The following is a 21794-nucleotide window of genomic DNA, read 5'->3' as shown; positions in this document are numbered from 1 at the left end:
CCCGGTAGGCACTACTGCTACACCCGGTGTAGGAAATACACATTAGATTCCACTGAAAATTAATCTTAAGAAACAACACAATTAATGATTGTGTTTTATAAAAGAATAAGATAAGATAAGTCAGTATTTGAGATAAGTTTAGTGTTTGGACTCACCTCTGCATGAAGTGGTACAGTCCCGTTAGTCGCAGTCTGAGAGTCCTGTTTACTGCTGCAGTTAGCGGACAACCTGAATCACCAACATGCGGATAAACTGCACTTTACTATAACACGGACTGTATAATGAACTTTTACCGGCTCTTTTTTTACTGGGAGCCTTAGGTAAGTCTAATTTCCTTCACTTTGAATATGTGTTCTTCACTGAAAATGTGTTTTCTCTACGACGACCGCACAACAGGTTGATCCTAAAGCAAGGCTATCCCAGGCACCCATTGGACTCAGTGAAGTGCCTTTTTCATGCTTTATATCACACTTAGGTAATTCAATATGACTACTGCAACATTAAAGACAAGTTTTGCACTATTTCTAATGGTTTAATAACATGTTAGGGGGTTAATGTGCCAATCCTTATAATCCCTTTGGGATGTGTCTGGTTAAATATAGCAGATGTTACTTTATAGTTTACCTTATACCCTCAGATGTGTAAATAATACCCCTTATGGGCTTATAGTTTTGCTCTTACAAGCCTATAGTGTATTGTATAAACTAGGCTCCTCCAAGTTAGTTTGTAAAACCATGATTAGACATTTTAAAACATTTTGTTTAAAGGTGAAGCTGTACTTTAAAATATGAATATATGTGGAGTTGCAAGGATAAGATAAATAATTGATTACAGAAACATGTGTGATAATTGTTACAGCTTTAGTCAAATATCAAACAAAATGTCCTAAATGCCCTGGTCATAGGTTCTCAAATGTGATAGTATTCTTATAATACTACAATACATATTGAGGATTTGAATAATGTCCTAATTGTGGTAATGTAAACAGGGATTTCTCACAGTTTTCTGACATGTTATAAACAACCCAATCAACCCATATCAAGTCTATGATTGGTAGATTAATCAAAACATGAAAATACACTTTAGTTGCAGCTCTTTAAAAGTTTAATTTGTGTCCCTAAAGCACACTCCAGGTCTAAAGAAGACTAAAAAGCCACATGTGAGCATAACAGCCCTATGAAAAGCATATTAAAATCCTTAATCAAACATGGAGATTATATTCAGTCGTATCAGAGTTTTTTTTTGTTGGTCTAATGAGTCAATGTGAAGGAATGTGCAACACAGTAAAAGCAGGAAATGTGACAGCTCTGGGCAGGAAAGGTCTGACTGGGTTCAGGAAACGGCAACAGAGCTATGACCTGCAGTGCATTCATGACCGCACACTGTTTAAAAAGGTAATCTAGTGTTGAAATAATGTGTTTAGTCATCATGCAGGTGGAGGAGGAGAAGGTCTGTAACCTGCTCATTAACCTACAGTGAGTCACACCTGGATCGCACTTCATGCAAATAATAGTTAACAGTTTGAGACTCAAACCTCCTCTCACCTCAGAATGATGGCATTCACTGAGTAACGGTTTGGTTCAAATCTCTAGAAGTTAATTGGTCTGTTCACAGCCAGCTGGAGGAGGACGGATACTCCCATTGGTCGGGAATCTTTGACCTCCTCCCCCTCCTAACTCCTCAAGTGGGGCAGAAAGGGGGGGATTTTCAGCAAAGCCCTAACAATGGACTGGTCCATGAAAAAAAGAAACAAAGGGAAGAGCAGAGGTCTCTCGTGGGAGGAATTTAAGAGCTCAGTCTCCCCTCCTCTTGTTCGCTTATCCTGGAAGAAATCCTCTTGCTCCATCACCACCATCACCATACTAAAGATATAGTGTAGTTTGTTGGAGAGAGGAAACCTGATGAGGTGCATCTGGCCAGTCTCAAGATGTCATCAAAATCACTTGATTTATTTAGGTTTTAGTGTCTGAAGAATGAATACCACTTTGAAAGTTGGGTTGAAATAACAACCATTTAATAAACTTTTAAAAGTAATTTTCAAGCAGAAATGAAAACGATTTTTTGGTTCAATCATTCCTAATGTCTTGATTTAATCCCTTTTGTGTAAATATCTGTTTGTGTAACTGGCTTCTGATTATCAATCCATTAAATGGCTTCATTCAAGGTTTTATACCCCAAAGATGTGGTAAAAGTACGTACTAAGAACGTTGTTGCTCACGATTATAAATAAAAGAAGGCAGGACCTAAACCCAGGAAACGGGACTTTGTTTCCCGTCTGTAACCAAAAGTCAGTTTTTAGGATGTAAGCAAAGTTAACCTAGCTTTGACGGCTTAACTTATTATAACTTAAAGTAAAACGTAACAACAGTGCAACCATTTTATGACATTGGATATGCATCGTCTGGCCTTATAGACAGGTCGCCCCTTCTGAAGAGGAGAGTGGGATTGAAACAACTGATAACAGGCCTTTAATGACCTGATAACGTTTGAAACTGCTGATTGTAACCTGAAAATCTACAAGATTGGAACTGTTAGTCATGCAGACATCCAAAGACTTCAACTTTTCCACCTTTTTCTCAACATTACATAAGCGTAACAGGACTAATTAACCCGGATTAAACACACTTTTAGCCCTGTATACATCAGACATGTGCTCATAGTAGAAGGAAGAAAGAAAAACGTCCATTCAAGATCAAAGCGTGAAACGTCTCTAAGGAGAGTCAGGCTGGTGGACATGTTTTGTTTTGATTTCCTGTCTTTGCTGGGAAATGTTTACAGTGAGTTCCTGCCCCACCTAAAGCTAATATGAGTAGCAAAAAGCACCCACGAGTGTCCGACTTCTCCATCTTCTCCCTCTGTGATGATTACCCCCTGCCTCTCCACAGCCCCCCACACTCACAGGAATGTAACCTTCCTGACCCTGAGCACCAGAGGAGCCCCCCTCCACACACACACATAATCTCTGTTCCTGTCTTTGCTCCTGTTTAATATGACGCTGAATATCTCCCAGGTGCAGTGAATCACACACAGAGACAGCTGTTTCTATTGTGACCAAGTGGGCATGTGCATCCTCTTCCTGTCTTTACTCTGGTTTTCTCTAACACTAGAACTGCGTTTACTGTACAACAACATGGGTGGACTAAAGGTCAACAGAAACTAGAACTGAAATGATTATTTGATTCTTGCATAAGTTGATCGACAGAACATTTGTGGCAACTATTTATATTATAAAAGTAAAAATGCTTTGAAAAATTCCAGCTTCTTAATTGTACATTTTGCTTCTGCTTGCTGTTTGTCTTGTTTGATAATCAACAGATTATTTTTAGATTTCTAACTGTTTGTTGAACGGTTAACTTTCAGAAATGATACCGAGCATTTATGTCTTTTTTTCTGACATTTTATAAACAAAGAGAAACACAACTTTAAACTGCTTCTAAATAAAGCAAAACTCAACGTCCTCCTGTATCAGTTCAAAGCAGAAGCTCAAACGTATACATGTATAATAACAACATCCCATCGGGTTTGGGGATGCTATTTGGACATGAAAGGCAATTTAAAGATGTCACTTAGGGAAGGAAAAATACATTATCTGTTTTTTGTGTATTTTTCAATCATTTATGACATTGTTGTCCATTAGTTTAGTCATAAATCATGAGTTGGAGCTCTAAACTCAGTGTTTCTCTCTTTTAATGGTAATCCTGGGAGAGATAACTGTATGAATAAACTCTCTGTGAGTGCCTTGTGTTGATGACTGTGTAAACCTGGTATTTCTCAATGCTGATACTCTGCTGTGTTTTAAATTTGCTGCCAACATTTTTATCTTTGAGCATCATTTGCATATCTCTGTGTCAGATCACATGACCAACCTACACAGTATTTGTGTACATTTCTTTAAATACACCTCAACTAATTACTATTTATGTGTCTCTCCTCTCAGTGTGTGTGTGCAATGGTGTGCATGTCACAATTCGGGAGAAGCAGCGTTTCGCGATGCTCTTCCAGTCTGTGGTCCTCCCCTGTCATTACCAGACGGCCTCCAACCAGCACCCTGTGGTGCAGTGGTGGTACAAGTCATACTGTAGGGACCGAACACGAGAGTCTTTCAGCCTGCCTGAGAAGCTTGGCGTCCAGGGCTCCGAGCTCGGCCCTACGTCCCACCTGGAGTGCTCCGACACCGGCCGCACAGTCCGGGTCGTTGCCTCGGCACAGGGGGCCTCCATGACGCTGGCTGAACACTACAAAGGCAGAGACATCGCCATCGTCAACAGTAATGTCTTAATGTTAATCCTAAAGTTGTGAAATGGAGCAAAGGGCAGTAAGTTATATTCAAACCTGTCTGTAGCAAGGAATCAGCTTCGGTTCATCTCGCAGAAATTCTTTGAGAACTGTCAACATGAAAGTCTTCAAGCCCTTTTAGTTAACAAACTGTGATTTGAGGATCTAAATAGCTACATAGCAGCAGAGACTTTGCCTACATTGGCAGAAAACTAATCTTCTGTATGAGAAATGTTTTCTTTGTTTGTCTCTGAAACACTTTTCCTTTTTAGGGTTACTTTGCAGTGTAGTCAGTTGGGATAGCAACTTTTTCTGCAGGATATTCCCCATTGTATCAAGCTTTCCTTATCTGAGGGGACGTGCAAATCCATCTGCAGCCAATAGGAACATCCTCTCTCTGAAACGACTGGTGGTTAGACAAAGTTTCCCATCGAGAGTTAGATTTTCTAAGCCTAAAAACAAACCAAGATAGATACAATAGTTTAGTTTGCTCTCAGACCGCATGAATTACAATGTGCTGAAATGTTATTACATGACTAATGACACGCCCAACAAAAAAAGCTGCCTAGGAGAAACATTTGCTGCAGCTGTTTGATTCCTGCACTCAGGAGTCAGAGCTTTGTGTTTCCTGTTCTCTAAATCTCTTTTGTCTTTGTTTTACAAAAGAGTAGCACACACACACACACACACACACACACACACACACACACACACACACACACACACACACACACACACACACACACAACCTCCTATTCATGTATGACTCCTTGAAAAACCTCAAGCCTTATCAAGAAAAAGCAGCCGTCTCCTATCCAAATGTGTCAATAGGACATACCACATCAACAACACCCTCCTCTTGTCATTTACCAAAGTAATTAAATGAATGTTCAATGGCATGCTGATAATAATAATATATAGTCATTAAATGGCAGTTTTCTTGTTTTTCCCATGTATTTGTATTGGTTCACAAAGGGATTTCAGACAGTTTTTTGGCCTGCTTTGTGAAAATGCTCTCACCGTTCACTCGTTACAGCACATATAACCTTACTTTCTGTCTCCTGGCAGAAGCAGACCTGCGTATCGGGGAGCTGCAGTGGGGCGACAGTGGAGTGTACTACTGTAAGGTCGTCATTGCTGATGATCTGGAGGGGAAGAATGAGGCCCAGCTGGAGTTACTGGTGCTTGGTATGCTCACAATTCATTTTTAATCAAAGTTCCGTCAACTCTTCGTGCCTGATCACGATAGACTTGGGGATTTCTTTTCTTTTAATTGATCTAATGTTTTCATTTTAAGCTCAGTGGAGTTTCTTTCTATGTGAGAGTTTTCAGAGATCTCTTTGTGTCCCTGCATTCCAAATTTTCTTTACAAGAGTTTCCATGGAGACGGCCACATGGTGTTTGGCTCGTTACTTGATTTAGCACTACAGTGGTAGGAAAAGGACTTTTACTTGTGTAAAAGTAGCTACAGGGTGCTGCAGCAGTGCTTGTTTTTGTAGGACAACCCAAAAAAGTACTGCGCCCTCGTTCTCTCAACAAGCTGTAGTGGATTTTTGCAGAAAAATAAGCTGCAAAACTAAACTTTATGATACTTACACATTTATGTTCGGCAAGATTACTTTTATGATTTTTTGAAGCATAAATATAATTGTCAGAAGTAAAAAGCTAAACGTAATTTTTTTTTAAATGCCAAGATTAGACTTAAAATAGCTATCTTATATATACAATATACTGCTGGGTAGCTTAATAAATACTTATATAACATAATATTAGTTTATAAGTTTTAAAATATATGTAGTTTTCTCTAAAAATGGAGCAGAATTATCAATAGTTTCATATTGCACATTAGAAAGGAAATAATAAACTACCTCAGAATTGTTACGTGAGTTAATGTAAAAAAACAGAAGAGATGCCAATCAAATTCAATTTGATATTAAAATAGTTGTGTATTTTAGTATGATAAAAAAGCATAGGAAAAAGTAAATGAAGGTATTACCAAAAATGATGTATTATGGTTATTGTATCAGGACTACGTTTAAGGTTAATACTATATGGGATCATACAGTATGTCCAACGGTTTTTGTGTCATACTGTAACTTTGAATGTGTTGCTAATTAATGATTAACGAGGCAGCTAGTGTTTTACTGCCATCGGTCAGAGATTCACCGTCTTCTTGAATGAAACTCTAAGGTCCTCTCAGTCAAAGAAACTGTGGACACCATTGTTGTCAAAGCCACTCCTTAAGCCGTTACCAAGGCCACGTGGGTTTTACAGAGGAGAGTGTTGAGCGTTGCTGCTGCTGGTGTGGACATGAAGAGTGAGACGCAGAAACAATATCAACAAGTGACAATATATAATCTCTCAGCTCTCAAAGCAATTCTTCAAAAGTAGTTTTCTCTCTCTATAACGTTGTCTAACAATGGTGTTGCGTGTAGCATTAGCGTCTGCTCATTCATAAAATGCTCCTCCGTTGAACGCTAATCTGATTATAATCAGCTCACAGGAGGGACGGGGGTGGGGGGTTAAACGTGTGAGAATAACAAGACTACACTGAGTTTTCTTTTTTAGCTTTACCATGATGAAATGGGTTAGCTGAATTTGTTAAAACCTATTATGTCAGATTAGCATTTCATACGTTTTGAAATCTCGCACACAACAAGTTAACTTCAAAAATTAATATAATTAGTTTGACATTTTATGAAATATACATGTTTGCTTTGTTGCCAACAGTTGGATGAGAAGATTGATACCGCTCTTATTCAAAAATAACTATCATTCATTGTCAGTTTCACAGCAGGCGGTTAGCTTAGTTTAGCCTTACCTTAGGTTAGCAATAAAGACTGGAATAGGAGCATATCTGTGCTTACCAGTACAATATCCTGTTGATAAAACACATGTAAGAAAGCCTTCCAAACCTTCTTTTTTTTTTTTCCCCACATCAGATGTTAAATATATGTTTCTATTGGTCAAAAGCCACATTTTATAACCAACCGGTGTTGTGTTCGTCAATAGGCTACTAAGTTAGTTTTCTTGACCTTTGACGTTGATACCGCCACATTGGCTGAGTGTGTTTTTTTACTTTCAAACTGCATTTAAAGAAACCTCTCTTCCTTCCTTTTAGATAAAAAATAGCCCTTACAAATCACTTATAATGTTAGTTTATATAAAGAGATAACCTATATGCCTTGAAAACATCTAGCTTGGTTATGTTTACCAAAATACCACCTTACCGATTAGCATACTTAATAAATAAATATTATATACATTAACTCCCATAAATCTTTGAATCGTTGATTTTAAACTTGTGATTTTATATTGATGTAAAAAAAAGACATGTGTTAGCTATAGCTGTTGCTAAGCTAACAGCTCCATATTCACCGTAAAGACAGTTGTGGTGTCAATCTTTTCGCCTTAAAAAGACATTTCCCAAAATGTTTATTCTCCCAGCCTTTCTCCTCTGGTTTATTCTTTCTTTCGGATTGATTTTCACTCCCTTGGCTCTCCCCTTTTTATTCTTGCAAAATCTTGCGCCTCGTTACTGATTCCTGCATCTTTCACTGCCTCCCTCTCTTCCTCTCGGGGCTGCATAGCTCCTCGGCTCTCTCAGGTTACTCAGTGTTACTGAGCTTTATGGTATGTAGATCAGTGTGCCAGCAGGGAACCCAGATTACTTTTTTTTTATCAGGTTGGAAGGGTACAGTGCTTTTCCCCCTCCACAGTAACAGTCTACTCAGCACTTTCTGCAGCCAGTGCATATTTAGCTTAAGTCTATCCCTTCACTTATATCCGACAGTGACTGGTCTTTAATGTAATTATAGTCCTTTGACACCTCAGCATAAACACACATTAGAAATGTGAACACCTGCAGTTGTGTGGCAGCCTCTGCACTCCGCTGTCCATTTATTTTTCTATATTTTACAGTTTTCAAAACTGCCTCTTTTGACCAGTTTGTCTACATGAAGCACAAAAGAGACTGAGTGTCACTTCCACCACAGTAAATTGTTGTCCCAGAATCGTTATGTGCCCCAGTTTACAAAAAAACCCTCTTTGTCCTCACACACTGTTTCTGTTGGCACATACTGTATGTAGGCATATTGCTTGTGTGTAGATTAATCTGTGTGCTGTTTTAGCGCCACAAGAGAAGCACATGTGTGGTGTGCACATCAATACAGAAATATAGCACTGCTGGCCTCTTGCTAAAGATAGATTCAAAGTAAAGTGCGTTTTGACCTCTGACTTGCATGATTTATGTTTATAGTTATGTTTTTATAGACATACTACATCGTTCTTTGGCATCACATTTTTTTCGCATGAACTCTGCCCATTCACGTGATAACAAGACTGAAACACTTAAGTCACACTAGCTCCTCTTTAATGTTGTACCTAGTGTGCATGCTCCCAATATCTTTCTGTCATTCAGATCAGCTCCAAAATGTATAGTTTCCATATTGTAAAAAGTATTTTTATATTAAGAAGCAAGTCTAGGTGCTATGTAAGTATATCTGCAAAAAAATGAATGGTAGTCCATCCAAATAGTCGTTGATGTAATCACAGACTGACCAACATTACCATCTCTCCAGTTGTTAAGTTAGCATGTCGTTATTCATCATCATAGCAGCATGTCAGATAAGAAACTTGAGTACAAAAGTTACTCCCTACAGGTTCCTTATCAGTGCGTGACCCTTAATCATCCGCCCGGCTGACCTTTTGACTCTTACTGCTTTCTGCTTCTTCTGCCGGCCTTCACCTGTGCTCTCCCTCTCTCTGCAGGCAGGACAGGTGAGAAGGACGATATCCTACCTGAGTTTGATGTGGAGATTATGCCAGGTACGGCACCTCACCTGCACTTTTGTCGCTCTGCATGGCATCTTCTAGCTTCTCTAATGCCTCCTCATTTTGATTTCTCGCTAGCAATCAAAACTCTTTGTCACCAACACATTTTTAGTATGAGCACCTGTTGAAAAATGCACAGAAAGAAGCCTCTAACCTGACATTTCCCACGATTAGTCGCTGAAACTACAAGAAATATTCACAGCCTCATAGCTTTTATCTTTTGTCCATGATTTAAACTCCACAGGGAATATGTGTTGACTTAGCGAGGGGTTTTGAGTGGATTTTGCTTTTGGGCTCACCCCGAGGAAGTGTGCTGTTAGGGTCAGGATGCTTTCAAGATGTGATGATGGATAAGAGAAAATCCAAAGCTCCCTCGAGTTCTCCTAAAGTTTCCTTTCCTCTGTGGTTTCATTAAAGATGAGAGAGAAACATCAACATGGTCTTCATCAAGACTTTTGGCAGTTCCTTGTATTTTAAAAACAATTCCCTACCATTGAGAACGAGCAAAAGTGAACGAATGAAGGACCAAACATCACATTTTAGTATCTTATGATTGCAATAATGAATTTGAATCCTACCAACCCTTACACAAATGAAGAGGGAGTAATACCTTTGTGTGTCTGTATTTCAGAGTGGGTGTTTGTGGGATCTGTAGTCCTGGGCAGTGTACTGTTCCTGTTGTTGTTGGGGATCTGCTGGTGCCAGTGTTGTCCTCACTCCTGCTGCTGCTACGTCCGCTGCTGCTGCTGCCCCGAAAGCTGCTGCTGTCCACGACACCGTGAGTAACACAAACAATACATGAGCAAACTAAAAACGGTACACAAAGGGCTTAGACCTCCACCACAGGCCATGCATGCAATTTCCACAGAAGTGAACAATAACGAGTGTTTCTGGTTTGTCATTTAAAATGTTAAAGCTTTAAAATGTTTGGGCTTCTTAGCCTCTTTGGCCGATGTTATATCCATGTTGAATGGTAAATGAGATGCATTATTGTCGTGTCTTTCTATTCCTTGAAACCCCTAAAAGCATTTTTACAACGCAAGACAGCTTTCACCCATTCACACTCATTCATACAGAGGCAAAGGCTACAATTCAAGTGATACCTGCTCATCCCAAGAGCTAAACATCCACACACACTCACACAGCGTTAGCCAGTTGGTTTTAAGTATCTTGTATCTCTTGTAATCAGGCCAAACTTTTTTTCTGTAATCCTTCTGACAAACCGAAACGAAAACATAAGATCCTCGTTGCTGATATTAAAAACAATCAGCCAGAATAGTTATGTTTGTAGCATTCCTCCTTGGTTGTTAATCCTATATTGACATTTTCGAGCATGTTAAGAAATGAAAAATCCCCTTAATCAAAGTTTCCTTTTCAACTATATGTCTTTCTATTTAGTAAACATTGTGTTCCCTACTAAGAGCACCTTCTTCCTTCGCACTAGTTTGAACTTTGGAGCACTAAAGAATCTTAAAGCATGAGTTTTATTGTTTTGTTGTCCTCCTATTCAGTATATGAAGCAGGGAAGATGGCAAAGGGTGGACTTCCTCCTCCTCCTCAGGTTCCTGTGTATCCCTACTACATCCCTGGTGTTCCTACTGTGGTTCCTCTTGCCCCTCCATCCCATGTGGAGCCACAGATCGCCTCCATCCCCTCAGTGGAGAATAACCTGGCTGGAGGTGAGTGCTTATCAATGCTACACTGACTTCACTAACCTTCATTTCATCATCCCTCATCCTCGAGTCTGTCTCTAACCAACATACAAGTTGTAAACGTCACATAAATGTCTGCATGTTTGTTGTTTGAAGGGACAGTTCACCACAAATCCAAAACCTGGTTACTGAATATAATCAACAGACCTTGTTGAAAGCAGCTTCATGTAGGAACTATTTTCTTTCTACAAAACTACACCCGCTGACCGTATTACAGTGCAGAAGAAAATGGGCAGCTACCCATGCACCTCATTAGCAGATGTTGCTCTGTTGAAAGAAAATAGTTCTGACATGACGCTGATCAAAACACGGACTGTGGATAATCTTGAGAAACCCGGGTCATGATTTGATTTCAGGATGAGCTGTCCCTCTAACATATTCAAGTCTGATCCATGTTTGGACACTTATGTGTATATGTCTCTGTCCCTGCATGGTTACGTCCCTGTGTGTGTGTGTGTGTGTGTGTGTGTGTGTCCACATCCACAGCGCGCAGTGGTTATCGACTGAAAGCCAGTCCACACCAGGACTCAAGGAAAGTTTTATACTACGTAGAGAAGGAGCTGGGTCAGTTTCCCTCTCCAAAGATGTCTGCACTGAAACGTAAGCTTGCACAGATTAGACCAGTGTGTGTCCTCTGTGTGGCTGTGTGACATGTGTTTGTGTTTCCTGTGCATGATGTGTGTGAATTAACCAGTGCTAGCGTTCATCTAATCACTTCATTCATTTCATAACATCTCACTGACCTTTACTGAGATAATTAGATCACTTGTTGAAGGTTTGAAGGTGTCCTGTGGTGCTTTTTGGGGGTTTCCCTTTTTCTATGTTATAATAATAATAACTTAAACTTGTATAGCGCCTTTCATGGTACCCAAGGTCGTTTTACAAATAGGGAGGAGAAAAGGGGAGTGGGGGTTAGGGATCAAAGGACTTAGTGCAGAGAAATGTTTTGAGGTGCTTTTTGAACATGGGCAGTGATTGGGCAGAGCGGACGTGGAGTGGTAGACTGTTCCAGAGTGTGGGAGCATTGGCAGAGAAGGCCCTGTCCCCAGAAGTTCACAATCTGGTGCGGGGAGTGGTCAGCAGGTCCTTGTCAGAGGACCGAAGGGAACGTGACTGAGTGTAAGGGTGGAGGAGATCTGTGAGGTATTGTGGTGAGAGTCCATGGAGAGATTTGTAGGTGAGCAGGAGGATCTTGTAACAGCTCCACTGGTTGCCAGACAAGGTGTAGGCGTGACTTGACTGGCAACCAGTGGAGCTGTTGGAGGATGGGTTATATAGGTTTGTGTGCATGTGAATGGTCTTCAAAGACTAAAATGCCCTCCACGGAGAGTTTCTCCCACACACTCCCCCCCGCCTGAAACACCTCCATTCGACTCCTTTGTTTACTTCCTGAACAAAGTGACATCACTATGTAACAGTCCCGCTTCTATTGGCTAGTGGTGGAACATCTCTAAGCGGTTGGCCAATCCCAACGGAGCTCTGGGCTCTGGTTTCAGACAGAGGGTGAAAAGAGGTGCTGCAGCACAGGCAGTATTGAGAAAAATAAAGAGCTTTTTGAACATTAAAGAGAGTAAACATGTCCCAGTAGAGGCACCAAATACACAAATATAAAACCCTTTAAGCTTTTAGGAAAGGAGGTAAAAGGATTTAATAGAACATTTATTTGAGACTGCTTATAGTGGTGTATTGAGGTGGCTGCTGTGGAGAGTTTTATGGCACAGTGTATGTCGGATGACCTTTTTCGTAGCAATTTTGGACCTTGGATCCACCATGTTTTGGCTGTTTGTTATTTTATGATTTACTGAGGATAGAGTAGTTAAAAAAAGATTATCACTACACCTATCATCCTTATAGTTTGAGGCAGGAGCTATAATCAGTGCTCATGGTTATACAGTTAAAACCACCTCCACATTAAAGCAGGTGATGTACAGTTTTTACGCTCTACTGATGCGTCTGTCCCTGCAGCCAGCAGCCTCTCGGAGCTGAGCTCTCTTCACGACGGAGGGACGTCAGACTTCAGACACACCTACCAGACGGTGCAGATGAAGGCGCTGCCGCCAATCGCAGACCTGGACGACCAGTCGCTGAGAGCGCCTGCTCACACACACAACCGCAGGATGAGACGAGACAGACGCAACCTCTCAGACGACGAGCTCGACAGAAGGTATGATTAAGGAGTTTTCTTAGTCTGTGCAAGTGTTTATTATGGAGGGGTTTTAATGATCAAAACTAAATAAAAAATGGAATAAAATACTTTAATTTATTTTAGTATTTGATTTATTTATCTAAGTATTTTCTCATTTACGTATTTGTTTACTTGTTTGCATATGAACTTATTAATTAACTTGGTGACTTTTGCACACCTTTATTTACTATAACCCCCTGACTTTTGATTTATGAAGTTGATGGGTTAATTTAAATAAGTATAAAATGTTAATTGCTGATGTTAATACTAAATATTATATCATTTGTATTTTCTGAATGTGTTTAGAGGGTAAAGCTCCCAATAAAATAGTGTTATTGGGATATTACGATAAGCATTACATTTATTAGTGTTTTTTATTTATGTTGACAATTGAACATAACATATAATACAAATTACATTGGTTATAGTATTTAACATTTGTATTTTTCTGAATGTGAAGGACGAGTATGTGTGTTTTAATGCTGTCTTTCATTTTAGATTCGACACTTTTCCAGGTTCAAGGTCATTTTATGCTGGCCTTACATCTCGTGTTTAAGTGTCTGAGTATGCTGAAAACACCTTTCAAATAAAAAGTACAATTATTATGTGTTAAACTCTATATCCCTGTGTGCTCATCCCTGCTGCAGGTGGAACCCGCCATCGGAGCACCTGCAGAGGAAGACGTTGAGCCGAAGAGGAAGGACTGGCTCCCTGGACGAGCTGGAGGACTTTGCCATGTCTTACAACTCCCGCTCTCGTCGGGTTGAGCCTCCGGACCGAGGTTATGAGCGCGACTACAGCCCCCCGAGGCGTTTTTACAGAGAGGAAGACGATGGCTGGGGCCGCCGGAGCCCCTCGCCTCTTCCACAGAAGAGACGGGACACGTGGGACAGCGACCGGCCATGTCCACCGCCAAAAAACAAAGGATATGATGATGCCCTCCTCAGCAGCATGTTGGACAACAAGGCGAGAGGAAGAGGAGGGGACAGAGGGGACAGAGGGGAAAGAGGGGCTTACAGAACGGACGAGGACAGTGACACTCCCTCTAAAAGCAGCTCCAGAGGGAAGGGGAGTTTCTACAGCCGGTCCCCTAGCAACCGTCCAGAAGAGGACGACGCTCTGCCTCCGTACTCTGAGCGTGAGGCCGAGCGGTACCGCAGGGCTGATCCAAACACGGACCGGTACCGCACTGTAGAACCTCCCAGAGCAGAGCGATACAAACCCAGTGAAACTGCCATGAGGCCTTTCTGTTACACCCGCCCCCCCCAGGATATGTCCCACACACTGGGGGCCCGAGAGGAGAGGGAAAGGAGCCGAAACCTGGTGAGTTACTTGTAGCAGGAACAAGGACTTCCTTCCTCTGCAGCTCTTCAGGAAAGAGCCTCTAAAACCCTGTAAATAAATACTGGATAATTCTGCATATTCTATATTTTATAATTGTCAACACTTCCCATGAAGGTCCAGAAACAAATAGTGAATTAAAAGGAATATTTCACCCCAAAAATGATCATTTGAACTGAATGTCAACCCTGTTTTACTTTGAATTCTTGAAGAGTATTTGGTTTTTCTCACCAATTCCAAGGATAAATCTATAAAAGGAAATAAATCTTGATTCAATTAATCAAGAATATTCCCTGAAGGCCAATAACATAAACTAGTTTTCCTTTAAGAATTCAAGGGGACAGTTATTCATTTACAGCCCCCAAATTGTTTGAATCCACAGATGAAAACAGTACCAAACAAATGCACTATTTACTCCTGTTGAGTTATGATTGATAGGAGCTACAGTGCGTGTATTTTAGGAGAAGAGTAAGCCTTTTTTGTTATTTAATAAGTCCCTGGTATATCATTATGACTTCAAAACTATGACGTTTTAATCAGCCCTATACTGGATGTGAAAAAACGCATGAAAAATGTTTACAAAAAACAACAACAAACTTAATAAGGTCATATTTTGACACTGTTTCTTGAACAATGTGGGGACTGGTTACTACAGACAGTTTAAAAAAGTCAAAAAGTATTGAGATATATTATCAGATATGGGATCTGTTGTCAATAAGAATAAAATAACAGCTTTTTTTTGGTCTGATTGTCTCTGTACAAGATGTTTGGTCTTAACACTGATTCTTTATAATCTAGCTTTGACCTTATTGTACAGTAGCTGTTACATCTTTTGCATACATTTACACGAGCAATGCAAATATTATTTACCTCCGATATGTACAGTATGATCTGTTCATGATTGCAACCATCCCAGTGTTACACATGCTTACTAACTGTCTTCGTAGTAGCTCTGTATAACCGGCTTTGCTACTAACATGGCTTGAGCTGCAGGATTTCTGTGATTCATTTGAGGCAACAGGCTGCACTAGCCTCGCACGGTAAATGGACTAAAGCGCTTTTTCAATATCTTCCCCCTCTAACGCTAAGTTAGCATGAACCCATTCACTCACATTGTAACACATGCATGAATTCAAAGTCTCTAACCTGTGGCTCTCGGTGTATTTCTTTAACAGAGCACTGCACTGAGCAGGGACTCACTGATAGTGTGACGAGGTTTCCCAGCATGCACCTGTCCGTTCATTAAACCGTCCCGTTGCTGCTCTGCCATCAGCCGCATGAAGTCGGCCTCCTCTCATTGACAATGACTGCAGCAGTAGTGGATGCTGAGAAATCAATGTGCACAAACCAGGACGGTTTTTTTTTCACTCACGTGCATGAATTATATCTGAGTATTTCTGCATGTGTAGACTATGGATGATATGTATGTGGTGTGTGCATCATTTGTATTTTGGACTTACTGACACCAGTGCCAAGATGTGTCTTTTATTATTGTTTTTATCTGCCAAGTTTTGATCTGCAGGAAGCCACAGTCTTATATTTTCATGCACTCTTCAGTACACTGCAACTCAGGTTCACTTTGTAGTGTGTTTGTCTGTGGTTGATCTTGTACTGTATGTAAGTACTGTACCTTGAATTTGTCTTGCAGATTTTAAATGCACAAATACTTTTTAATAAAAAAACGTAAAGAAGTCTCAGCTGTCTGTGATGTATGCTGATTATCTTTGTGATAAGATAAGAAAAATTCATGATTGGGTGTATAAAATATCAGAGAGTATTGGGAACATTTCATAAAAAAATATCCTTTTTTTGACTTGAGCATTTTGTAATGTGGCTTTTGAGATAATTGTCTATAAATGCATATTTTTATTATACTACTTGAATGAAGCCCAAGGTGGGATTCTTAAATGCTGATAAATAGTCTATAGATATTTGGTGCACTATGTAAATCATCTCAGTACAGAAACAGAAAATGTTTTACAGCTTAAGAAATACTTGATTAACTTTCAATATTTACTCGATTACTATGAAGAACTTTTCAGGAGTGTAAATTCAGTGATTTATCTAAGAGGGATTTTGTTCATACACTTCATCAGTTCTAAAACTGTCTTCAGACTTGCACATTTAAATAGTTTTGACATAATTTGGATATGAAATATGAAATCAGGTGTCTCTAAATCTGAATGAGTGCTTATTGTGTTTTACATTGTGTGTGATAAAGTGTGTGTACAGTATCTTGGATAAACCCTTTGTTTTTTAATCGCAGCTTATCAAATATACACAACTAAATAAACACTAGAGATTTACTGACACCCTCCATCTACAGAACTACACACCTTATCGTGTTAGGCATGTGTGCAGCTTTAAAATGTTGATATACGGTTTAAGTATTAATATCTTTGTGGTACTTTTTTTAAATCCGTGAGGTCCTTTGTAGTCTATTTAATAGTTGTGTTACTTGTCAAGGTCTTTTTTTCAACACTTTGATTGGTTGTTCAATGTTTTTGTGTTGTGTTGTGTCTCTGTGATCATTTTGAGATTCTTTGTAGACTTATTGAAACTCTTTGTGTGCTTTTAGTGACGCTTTGTGGCTGCTTTTTATTCTTTGTGGTTTTGTGACTGATCTTTTTCTGATCGTTTTTTTTTAAACCTTTTTGGTTGTCTTGTGCCTCTTTAGTTTCCCGTCTATTTGTAGTCATTGTGCTTCACTTTGTGGCCACTTCGTTGTCCCAAATGTGGTCATTTCTTCATGGTAATTTCTGATCTATTATAAATGTGGTAACACAGACTGCCGATAACAGCTTAAATGTTTTGTCCACTGGAGACAAAGACTGATACTGACAAGAAAGGGATTTAAAACCTGGCATGTCTGGAGGTTCAGAGTGGAGCCAGATACTGATGTGATGGCAAAGCTTTTCATCCACGCAGCATTTTTCTCAGGATTACCAACACACTTCAGTGAGCTGAGAGCAGCTCTTGAGTTCAGCTCAGGCGGAGTTGTTTTGTGTCAACACCAACGCTCGCGGGGGTCTACTTCCTGGATAAGAAATGCAAACATTCACGCACAAAGAACTCCCAACACTCATCCTGAGAGTGGAATTCACAATTGGGATGTTTGCACAAATGAATAAATGATCAGATGAGCCCACTTCATTCAGCGTATTCAGATTATGCAGGCTCCACTACTTGTTCTTACTCCAATCAGGACAAGAATGCTCTAAGATGTTGGTCTGGATTTGATCATTTACATAAAGACTCCATTCATCTGCCATGTTAAATGCTTTTGAATAGAACTATAAGCAGCAATGAACACAGGATCAAATATCCTAGTCATTTGTAAATCAGACTTTCGGTTTGTTCAATGTTACTTATCTTAATTTTTGTCAATTTAGTCATTTTTATTTTTAACATTTAACTCAGATAAACAGAATTACTTCTAATAGTAAGTCAATATTTAGATTTACAGGAATACTGAAATGATCAGTGGTATATTAACCCCACTTCCAAAATGTAACTATCCCTTTGTTTAAATGAATCCACTTTAAAGTGTTTAAAAAAATAATAAAAAAGCCAATTATATTTCGTTGTCAGTCTTGGAAAATAAAATGTATTACTTTTTTCAACAGCAGAAAAGAGAAGGACAATTCATTTGAAAGGATTCAAACAGATGGTACAGCCTTCGCCGTAAGTCACAAGTACCCTTAGTGAAGTGTACTGTTGAGTACTAAGACTGCACTTTGGCCAATACAACCAAAATTAATAACAAAAACACAAAATAAAAGGTCAAGAGCTCCTGCGGTCACGTGACTTTTGGTTGGGAGCCACCATTTTGGCAGTCAACATGACCACCGGTGCCAGTGTTTTCTTACCGAGCGAGTATACTTCTCATTTTAATTCAAGTGAAATTCGGCTTTATAGTACAAAATTAGAGAGATTAAATATAAGCGACCCATATAATTCACCCGGTGTGCTTTTCAAGAGCATAACCTCCTGCTCTGAAGACGATGTACCCGACTTGCGCTACGCAGACATCCACAGCTATCTTGTAAGCTTTCCATCAGTGTACTCAGGAGACTCCCTCAGAGCGTACAAAAGCTTGGAGGCTTACAAATGGTGTCAGTCCGGCTTCGTAAACAACATTCAACTGTGGAGTCTTACATCCAAAAACTTCGGCATCATCACTGCAAGGGTAAGTATTAAATTATTCCAGTTTGATAGGCAGTGTCACGTTAGCATTGTTTGTTTATTAGCTTGGCTAGCTACGGAAGTGTCACGTTAGCATGTTTTTTAGCTTGGATAGCTACTGCAGTGCATCTGTAACTTGCTAGTTTGTATTTTTGATCGTACTCAACCAAAGTGGCTGGCGTTTTTTACCTTTATTTATCTGTTTTGGAATTTCATATAGGTTAATCACTCCCAAAGGCTTAATGAAAGTCAACTAAAGCCATGGGTGGTGGTGAGGAACGACGGTGTTGTGCTGGGAGCCCACTGCAACTGCACAGCGGGACTCGGGGAGAGCTGCTCTCATGTGTCAGCTGTTCTCTTCAGTCTGTGGGGAAAAAACAACGCAAGGCACGAGGAGATCAGCTGCACATCCAAAAAATGCAAGTGGGCCTCTCCCAGTGAGGATGCTGCGAAGAATGTGGAGTACCTGCAGGGCAAGGACATCATATTCAACCATACTCAACAAAATAAAAAGGGGAATTCCACCAAGGGTACCTCTGCGCCCCCATCTTTCCCACCCCTGACTGCTGCTGAGCAAACACAGTTCTACCAAAATCTCTCACAGTGCCGGACTCAAGATGGGAAGTCCTGCAGACCTGCAGTCCTGTCAGTTGTTCGCGGGTACGCCACATCCTATGTACCCAAGGCTGTCAAGCTAGATTTACCTGAACCCCTTACCAGTCTGTATGACAAGAAGGCAAGAGACCTGAACCTGGCTGAATTACAAGAGCGTGCAGAAGGAATATTTGAGGACTTGACTGTCAGTGAGACAGTGAGAAAAGAAGTCACAAGAAACAAGTGAGAAGCGAATCAAAAAGGTTTATTTTCTGTTGACGCACAAATTCATCACTCAAAGGGCACCACAGAATCAGGTACATTTGTTAGTCCACAACATACACTCACAATTTTATCAAGATAAGTAACATCATTTTCTTTCTCTATGTCTGTGAAAGTTATTGGCACAGTGCTTTGTAAGATAGTATATTTCTGACGAAGTACTCCTATGACTCTTTCGATGTGAATCCTTAAAGAGGCTAGAGATCTTGTATTCTCTATGTCAGCAGGATCTAACTGTGTTTTTCCACGAGTAAATGCTGGAATTTTTAATTCAGCCTGACACCTTTCAACAGACTCTTTCACCAGAAACCCCCTGTCTGCCAAAACAACATCCCCTGGGAGAATATTAGGTAAAAAAGTACTGTGTTCTGTAATGAACTTATCACTGGTGCGACCTCCCCATCCAGTAGAAATGAAACAAATTGAACCTTGAGGGCAAATGGCAATTAAATATTTCATGGTGTGATGTGATTTGTATCTTGAGTAACACTGCGCACTGGGTCGCAATCTACTTGGTTTCTCTAGAAATATTTCAAAGCAATCAATGATACAAACAGTCTTCTCGTAGTCACCATTTCTAAATACATATGGAAGAGATGTTCTTAAAGATTCTCTTTCAGGCCACACCACTAGGCTTGGCACCAGTCTACAATACATCAAATTAACACAGTTTTTGAAGTGCCTGGAGACAGTAGTTGGGTCGATGCCAAAATAAAAACCCAAAAAGTCAAATGTTAAGTTCATTCGAAGCTTCATCAAAGTCAACATGTATTGTTGAAAACATGTTATTGATGATTTAACTTTGAGAAATGGAGCCAGATATTGAAAAATGGTCATGAGACATGCATAGGTTGCCAGCCCAGTGAGGACATTCACCTTTTTATCATTGTTATTTAAACTAATCTCTGTCAGGGTCTTCCTATTAATCTTTTCCCTTAACAACACATTTTCAGCCCTTAGAGCTTGGCATTCTTGCTCAAGACTCTGGATGCGGGTACAGCAGGTTTCAGAGGTGCATGGTGGTGTTACTGGTTCAGGCTGGACAAGATCATCGGCTGAGTCTTCCAACGGATCTGTGATGGGGGGCTCCTTCAAAGGCTCTGTGATATGGTCTTCTGGGGCTGCATCAGTTGATGTCCTGATGAAAACACAGAAGCAGCAAAATAAGCTTTCATGCATACAATACTGATGGCAGTTTGACATGTTTACATGTTTACAGTTTGACATGTTTAATGGAAATCATATGATATTAGCCTTCATTAAATGACTGGTGTGACGTTATTGTTTATAACCATATCACGGCAGTTAACTATTTGAAATAAAATAATCTGAATAACACACCGATCACAAGTAGACCCAACATGTAATCAGACAGGAGTTTGATCTACCCACCTTTGACGGATGGCTTCTGCAGATATCTTTGCCTGCTCTACTTTGTGCAGTTTAGCCTTCTGCCTTCTGTTAAAAACCTCCAGTCTCGTTTTATGTCTCCTCTTCTCTGGAGATGGAAGGTAATCGAAAATTGAGGGGATAAAATCCGGACTCAACGGATTATCACTCTTTCTCCCTACAAAATAAGAAGGAATATTTCAACACGGGTTTGTTTACCACTAGCTTGCTACAAGCTAACTTGCTAACTGGCTAGGCTGCGCCAGAGCCACACTTGTTGAGTTAAAAAGGGACATCACAGTGTCCGTTAGCTATAATAACTGGGTGCTACTTCTTAAATTAAACTAATTAAATTTAATTAAACTGACCAGAAACTTTTTGTAGCATTGTACTGTATTCCTTCACCCACCTGATATGAAGTGATCACTGCATAAGCGAAAGCCAACGGCCGGGGGGTCCCATCTTTCAGTCTTTTTCTGAAGGCTCCTGGCTCTTTTAATCGCTCCAATCCACTTCTCCCTCCTCTCCGCGTCTTTAGGAATGCGATAATACGATACACCTTTCTTTTTCCCACGCCTATTTGTGCAACCTGGTGCACAGCAGTTATCCACCATCCTTGACAGTCTGCCAGTGCCTGTCAATTTACTGCCGCGATGACTGCCAAAATGGCTGCCCCTGTCGTATCTCGTCACGTGACCAGCATATATGACATCATCTGCAGGAGCTCTATAGTCCTTGAAAAGAAGTGTCTTTTTTGTAAAGCTATAGTTGATGCAGGATTATTGCAGGTTTTGAATTTGAACCTTCATGGTTGATTGCACTGTTTGTAGATCTTTGGATAAACATGTCAGCTAAAAGTAATGTCGTAGATTGAAAAACTTTGGTAAAAGAAACCACCGTTAAAGCATGACGTGATAGTTGTAGGAAAGATCACCTTTGTTTGCTCTTCCTGCTCCTCTTTTTAGTTCCTCAATGATGCACCTGTCACAGAGGGCGGG

The 21794-nt window shown here is 40.1% G+C and overlaps 2 protein-coding genes and 1 long non-coding RNA gene across 3 annotated transcripts; 2 read left to right on the top strand and 1 right to left on the bottom strand.

The window, feature by feature from the left end:
• Positions 1-33: 33 nt before the first annotated feature.
• On the top strand, positions 34-16038 carry LOC134867848 (immunoglobulin-like domain-containing receptor 2). Its single transcript, XM_063888710.1, is given in 11 exon segments — positions 34-297; positions 300-320; positions 3938-4267; positions 5344-5463; positions 9046-9102; positions 9740-9886; positions 10620-10787; positions 11307-11420; positions 12786-12984; positions 13653-14328; positions 15522-16038. Coding segments are annotated over 11 exon segments (1884 nt in total). The 5' UTR covers positions 34-281; the 3' UTR covers positions 15558-16038.
• A 2103-nt stretch (positions 16039-18141) lies between these two features.
• On the top strand, positions 18142-20444 carry LOC134866882 (uncharacterized). The gene is made up of 2 exons (XM_063887075.1): positions 18142-18535; positions 18752-20444. Exons 1-2 carry the CDS (start codon positions 18188-18190, stop codon positions 19370-19372), a joined length of 969 nt encoding a protein of 322 aa, XP_063743145.1. The 5' UTR covers positions 18142-18187; the 3' UTR covers positions 19373-20444.
• Positions 19370-21569, bottom strand: LOC134866883 (uncharacterized). The gene is made up of 3 exons (XR_010166086.1): positions 21206-21569; positions 20800-20974; positions 19370-20545 (listed from the first exon to the last, which is right to left on the bottom strand). It is a non-coding gene; the product is annotated as an uncharacterized LOC134866883 (long non-coding RNA).
• Between the last annotated feature and the right edge of the window lie 225 nt (positions 21570-21794).

The sequence above is a fragment of the Eleginops maclovinus genome, chromosome 7, assembly GCF_036324505.1.
Source record: "Eleginops maclovinus isolate JMC-PN-2008 ecotype Puerto Natales chromosome 7, JC_Emac_rtc_rv5, whole genome shotgun sequence".
Lineage (NCBI taxonomy): Eukaryota > Metazoa > Chordata > Actinopteri > Perciformes > Eleginopidae > Eleginops > Eleginops maclovinus.
Note: the sequence above shows the minus strand (reverse complement) of the source record. Positions and strands in the feature narration are given on the sequence as shown.

Coding starts and splice junctions, on each gene's coding strand:
- LOC134866882 (XM_063887075.1), top strand. CDS start 18,188: ATGACCACCGGTGCCAGTGTTTTCTTACCGAGCGAGTATACTTCTCAT. Junction 18,536..18,751: donor TCGGCATCATCACTGCAAGG/GTAAGTATTAAA, acceptor AATTTCATATAG/GTTAATCACTCCCAAAGGCT.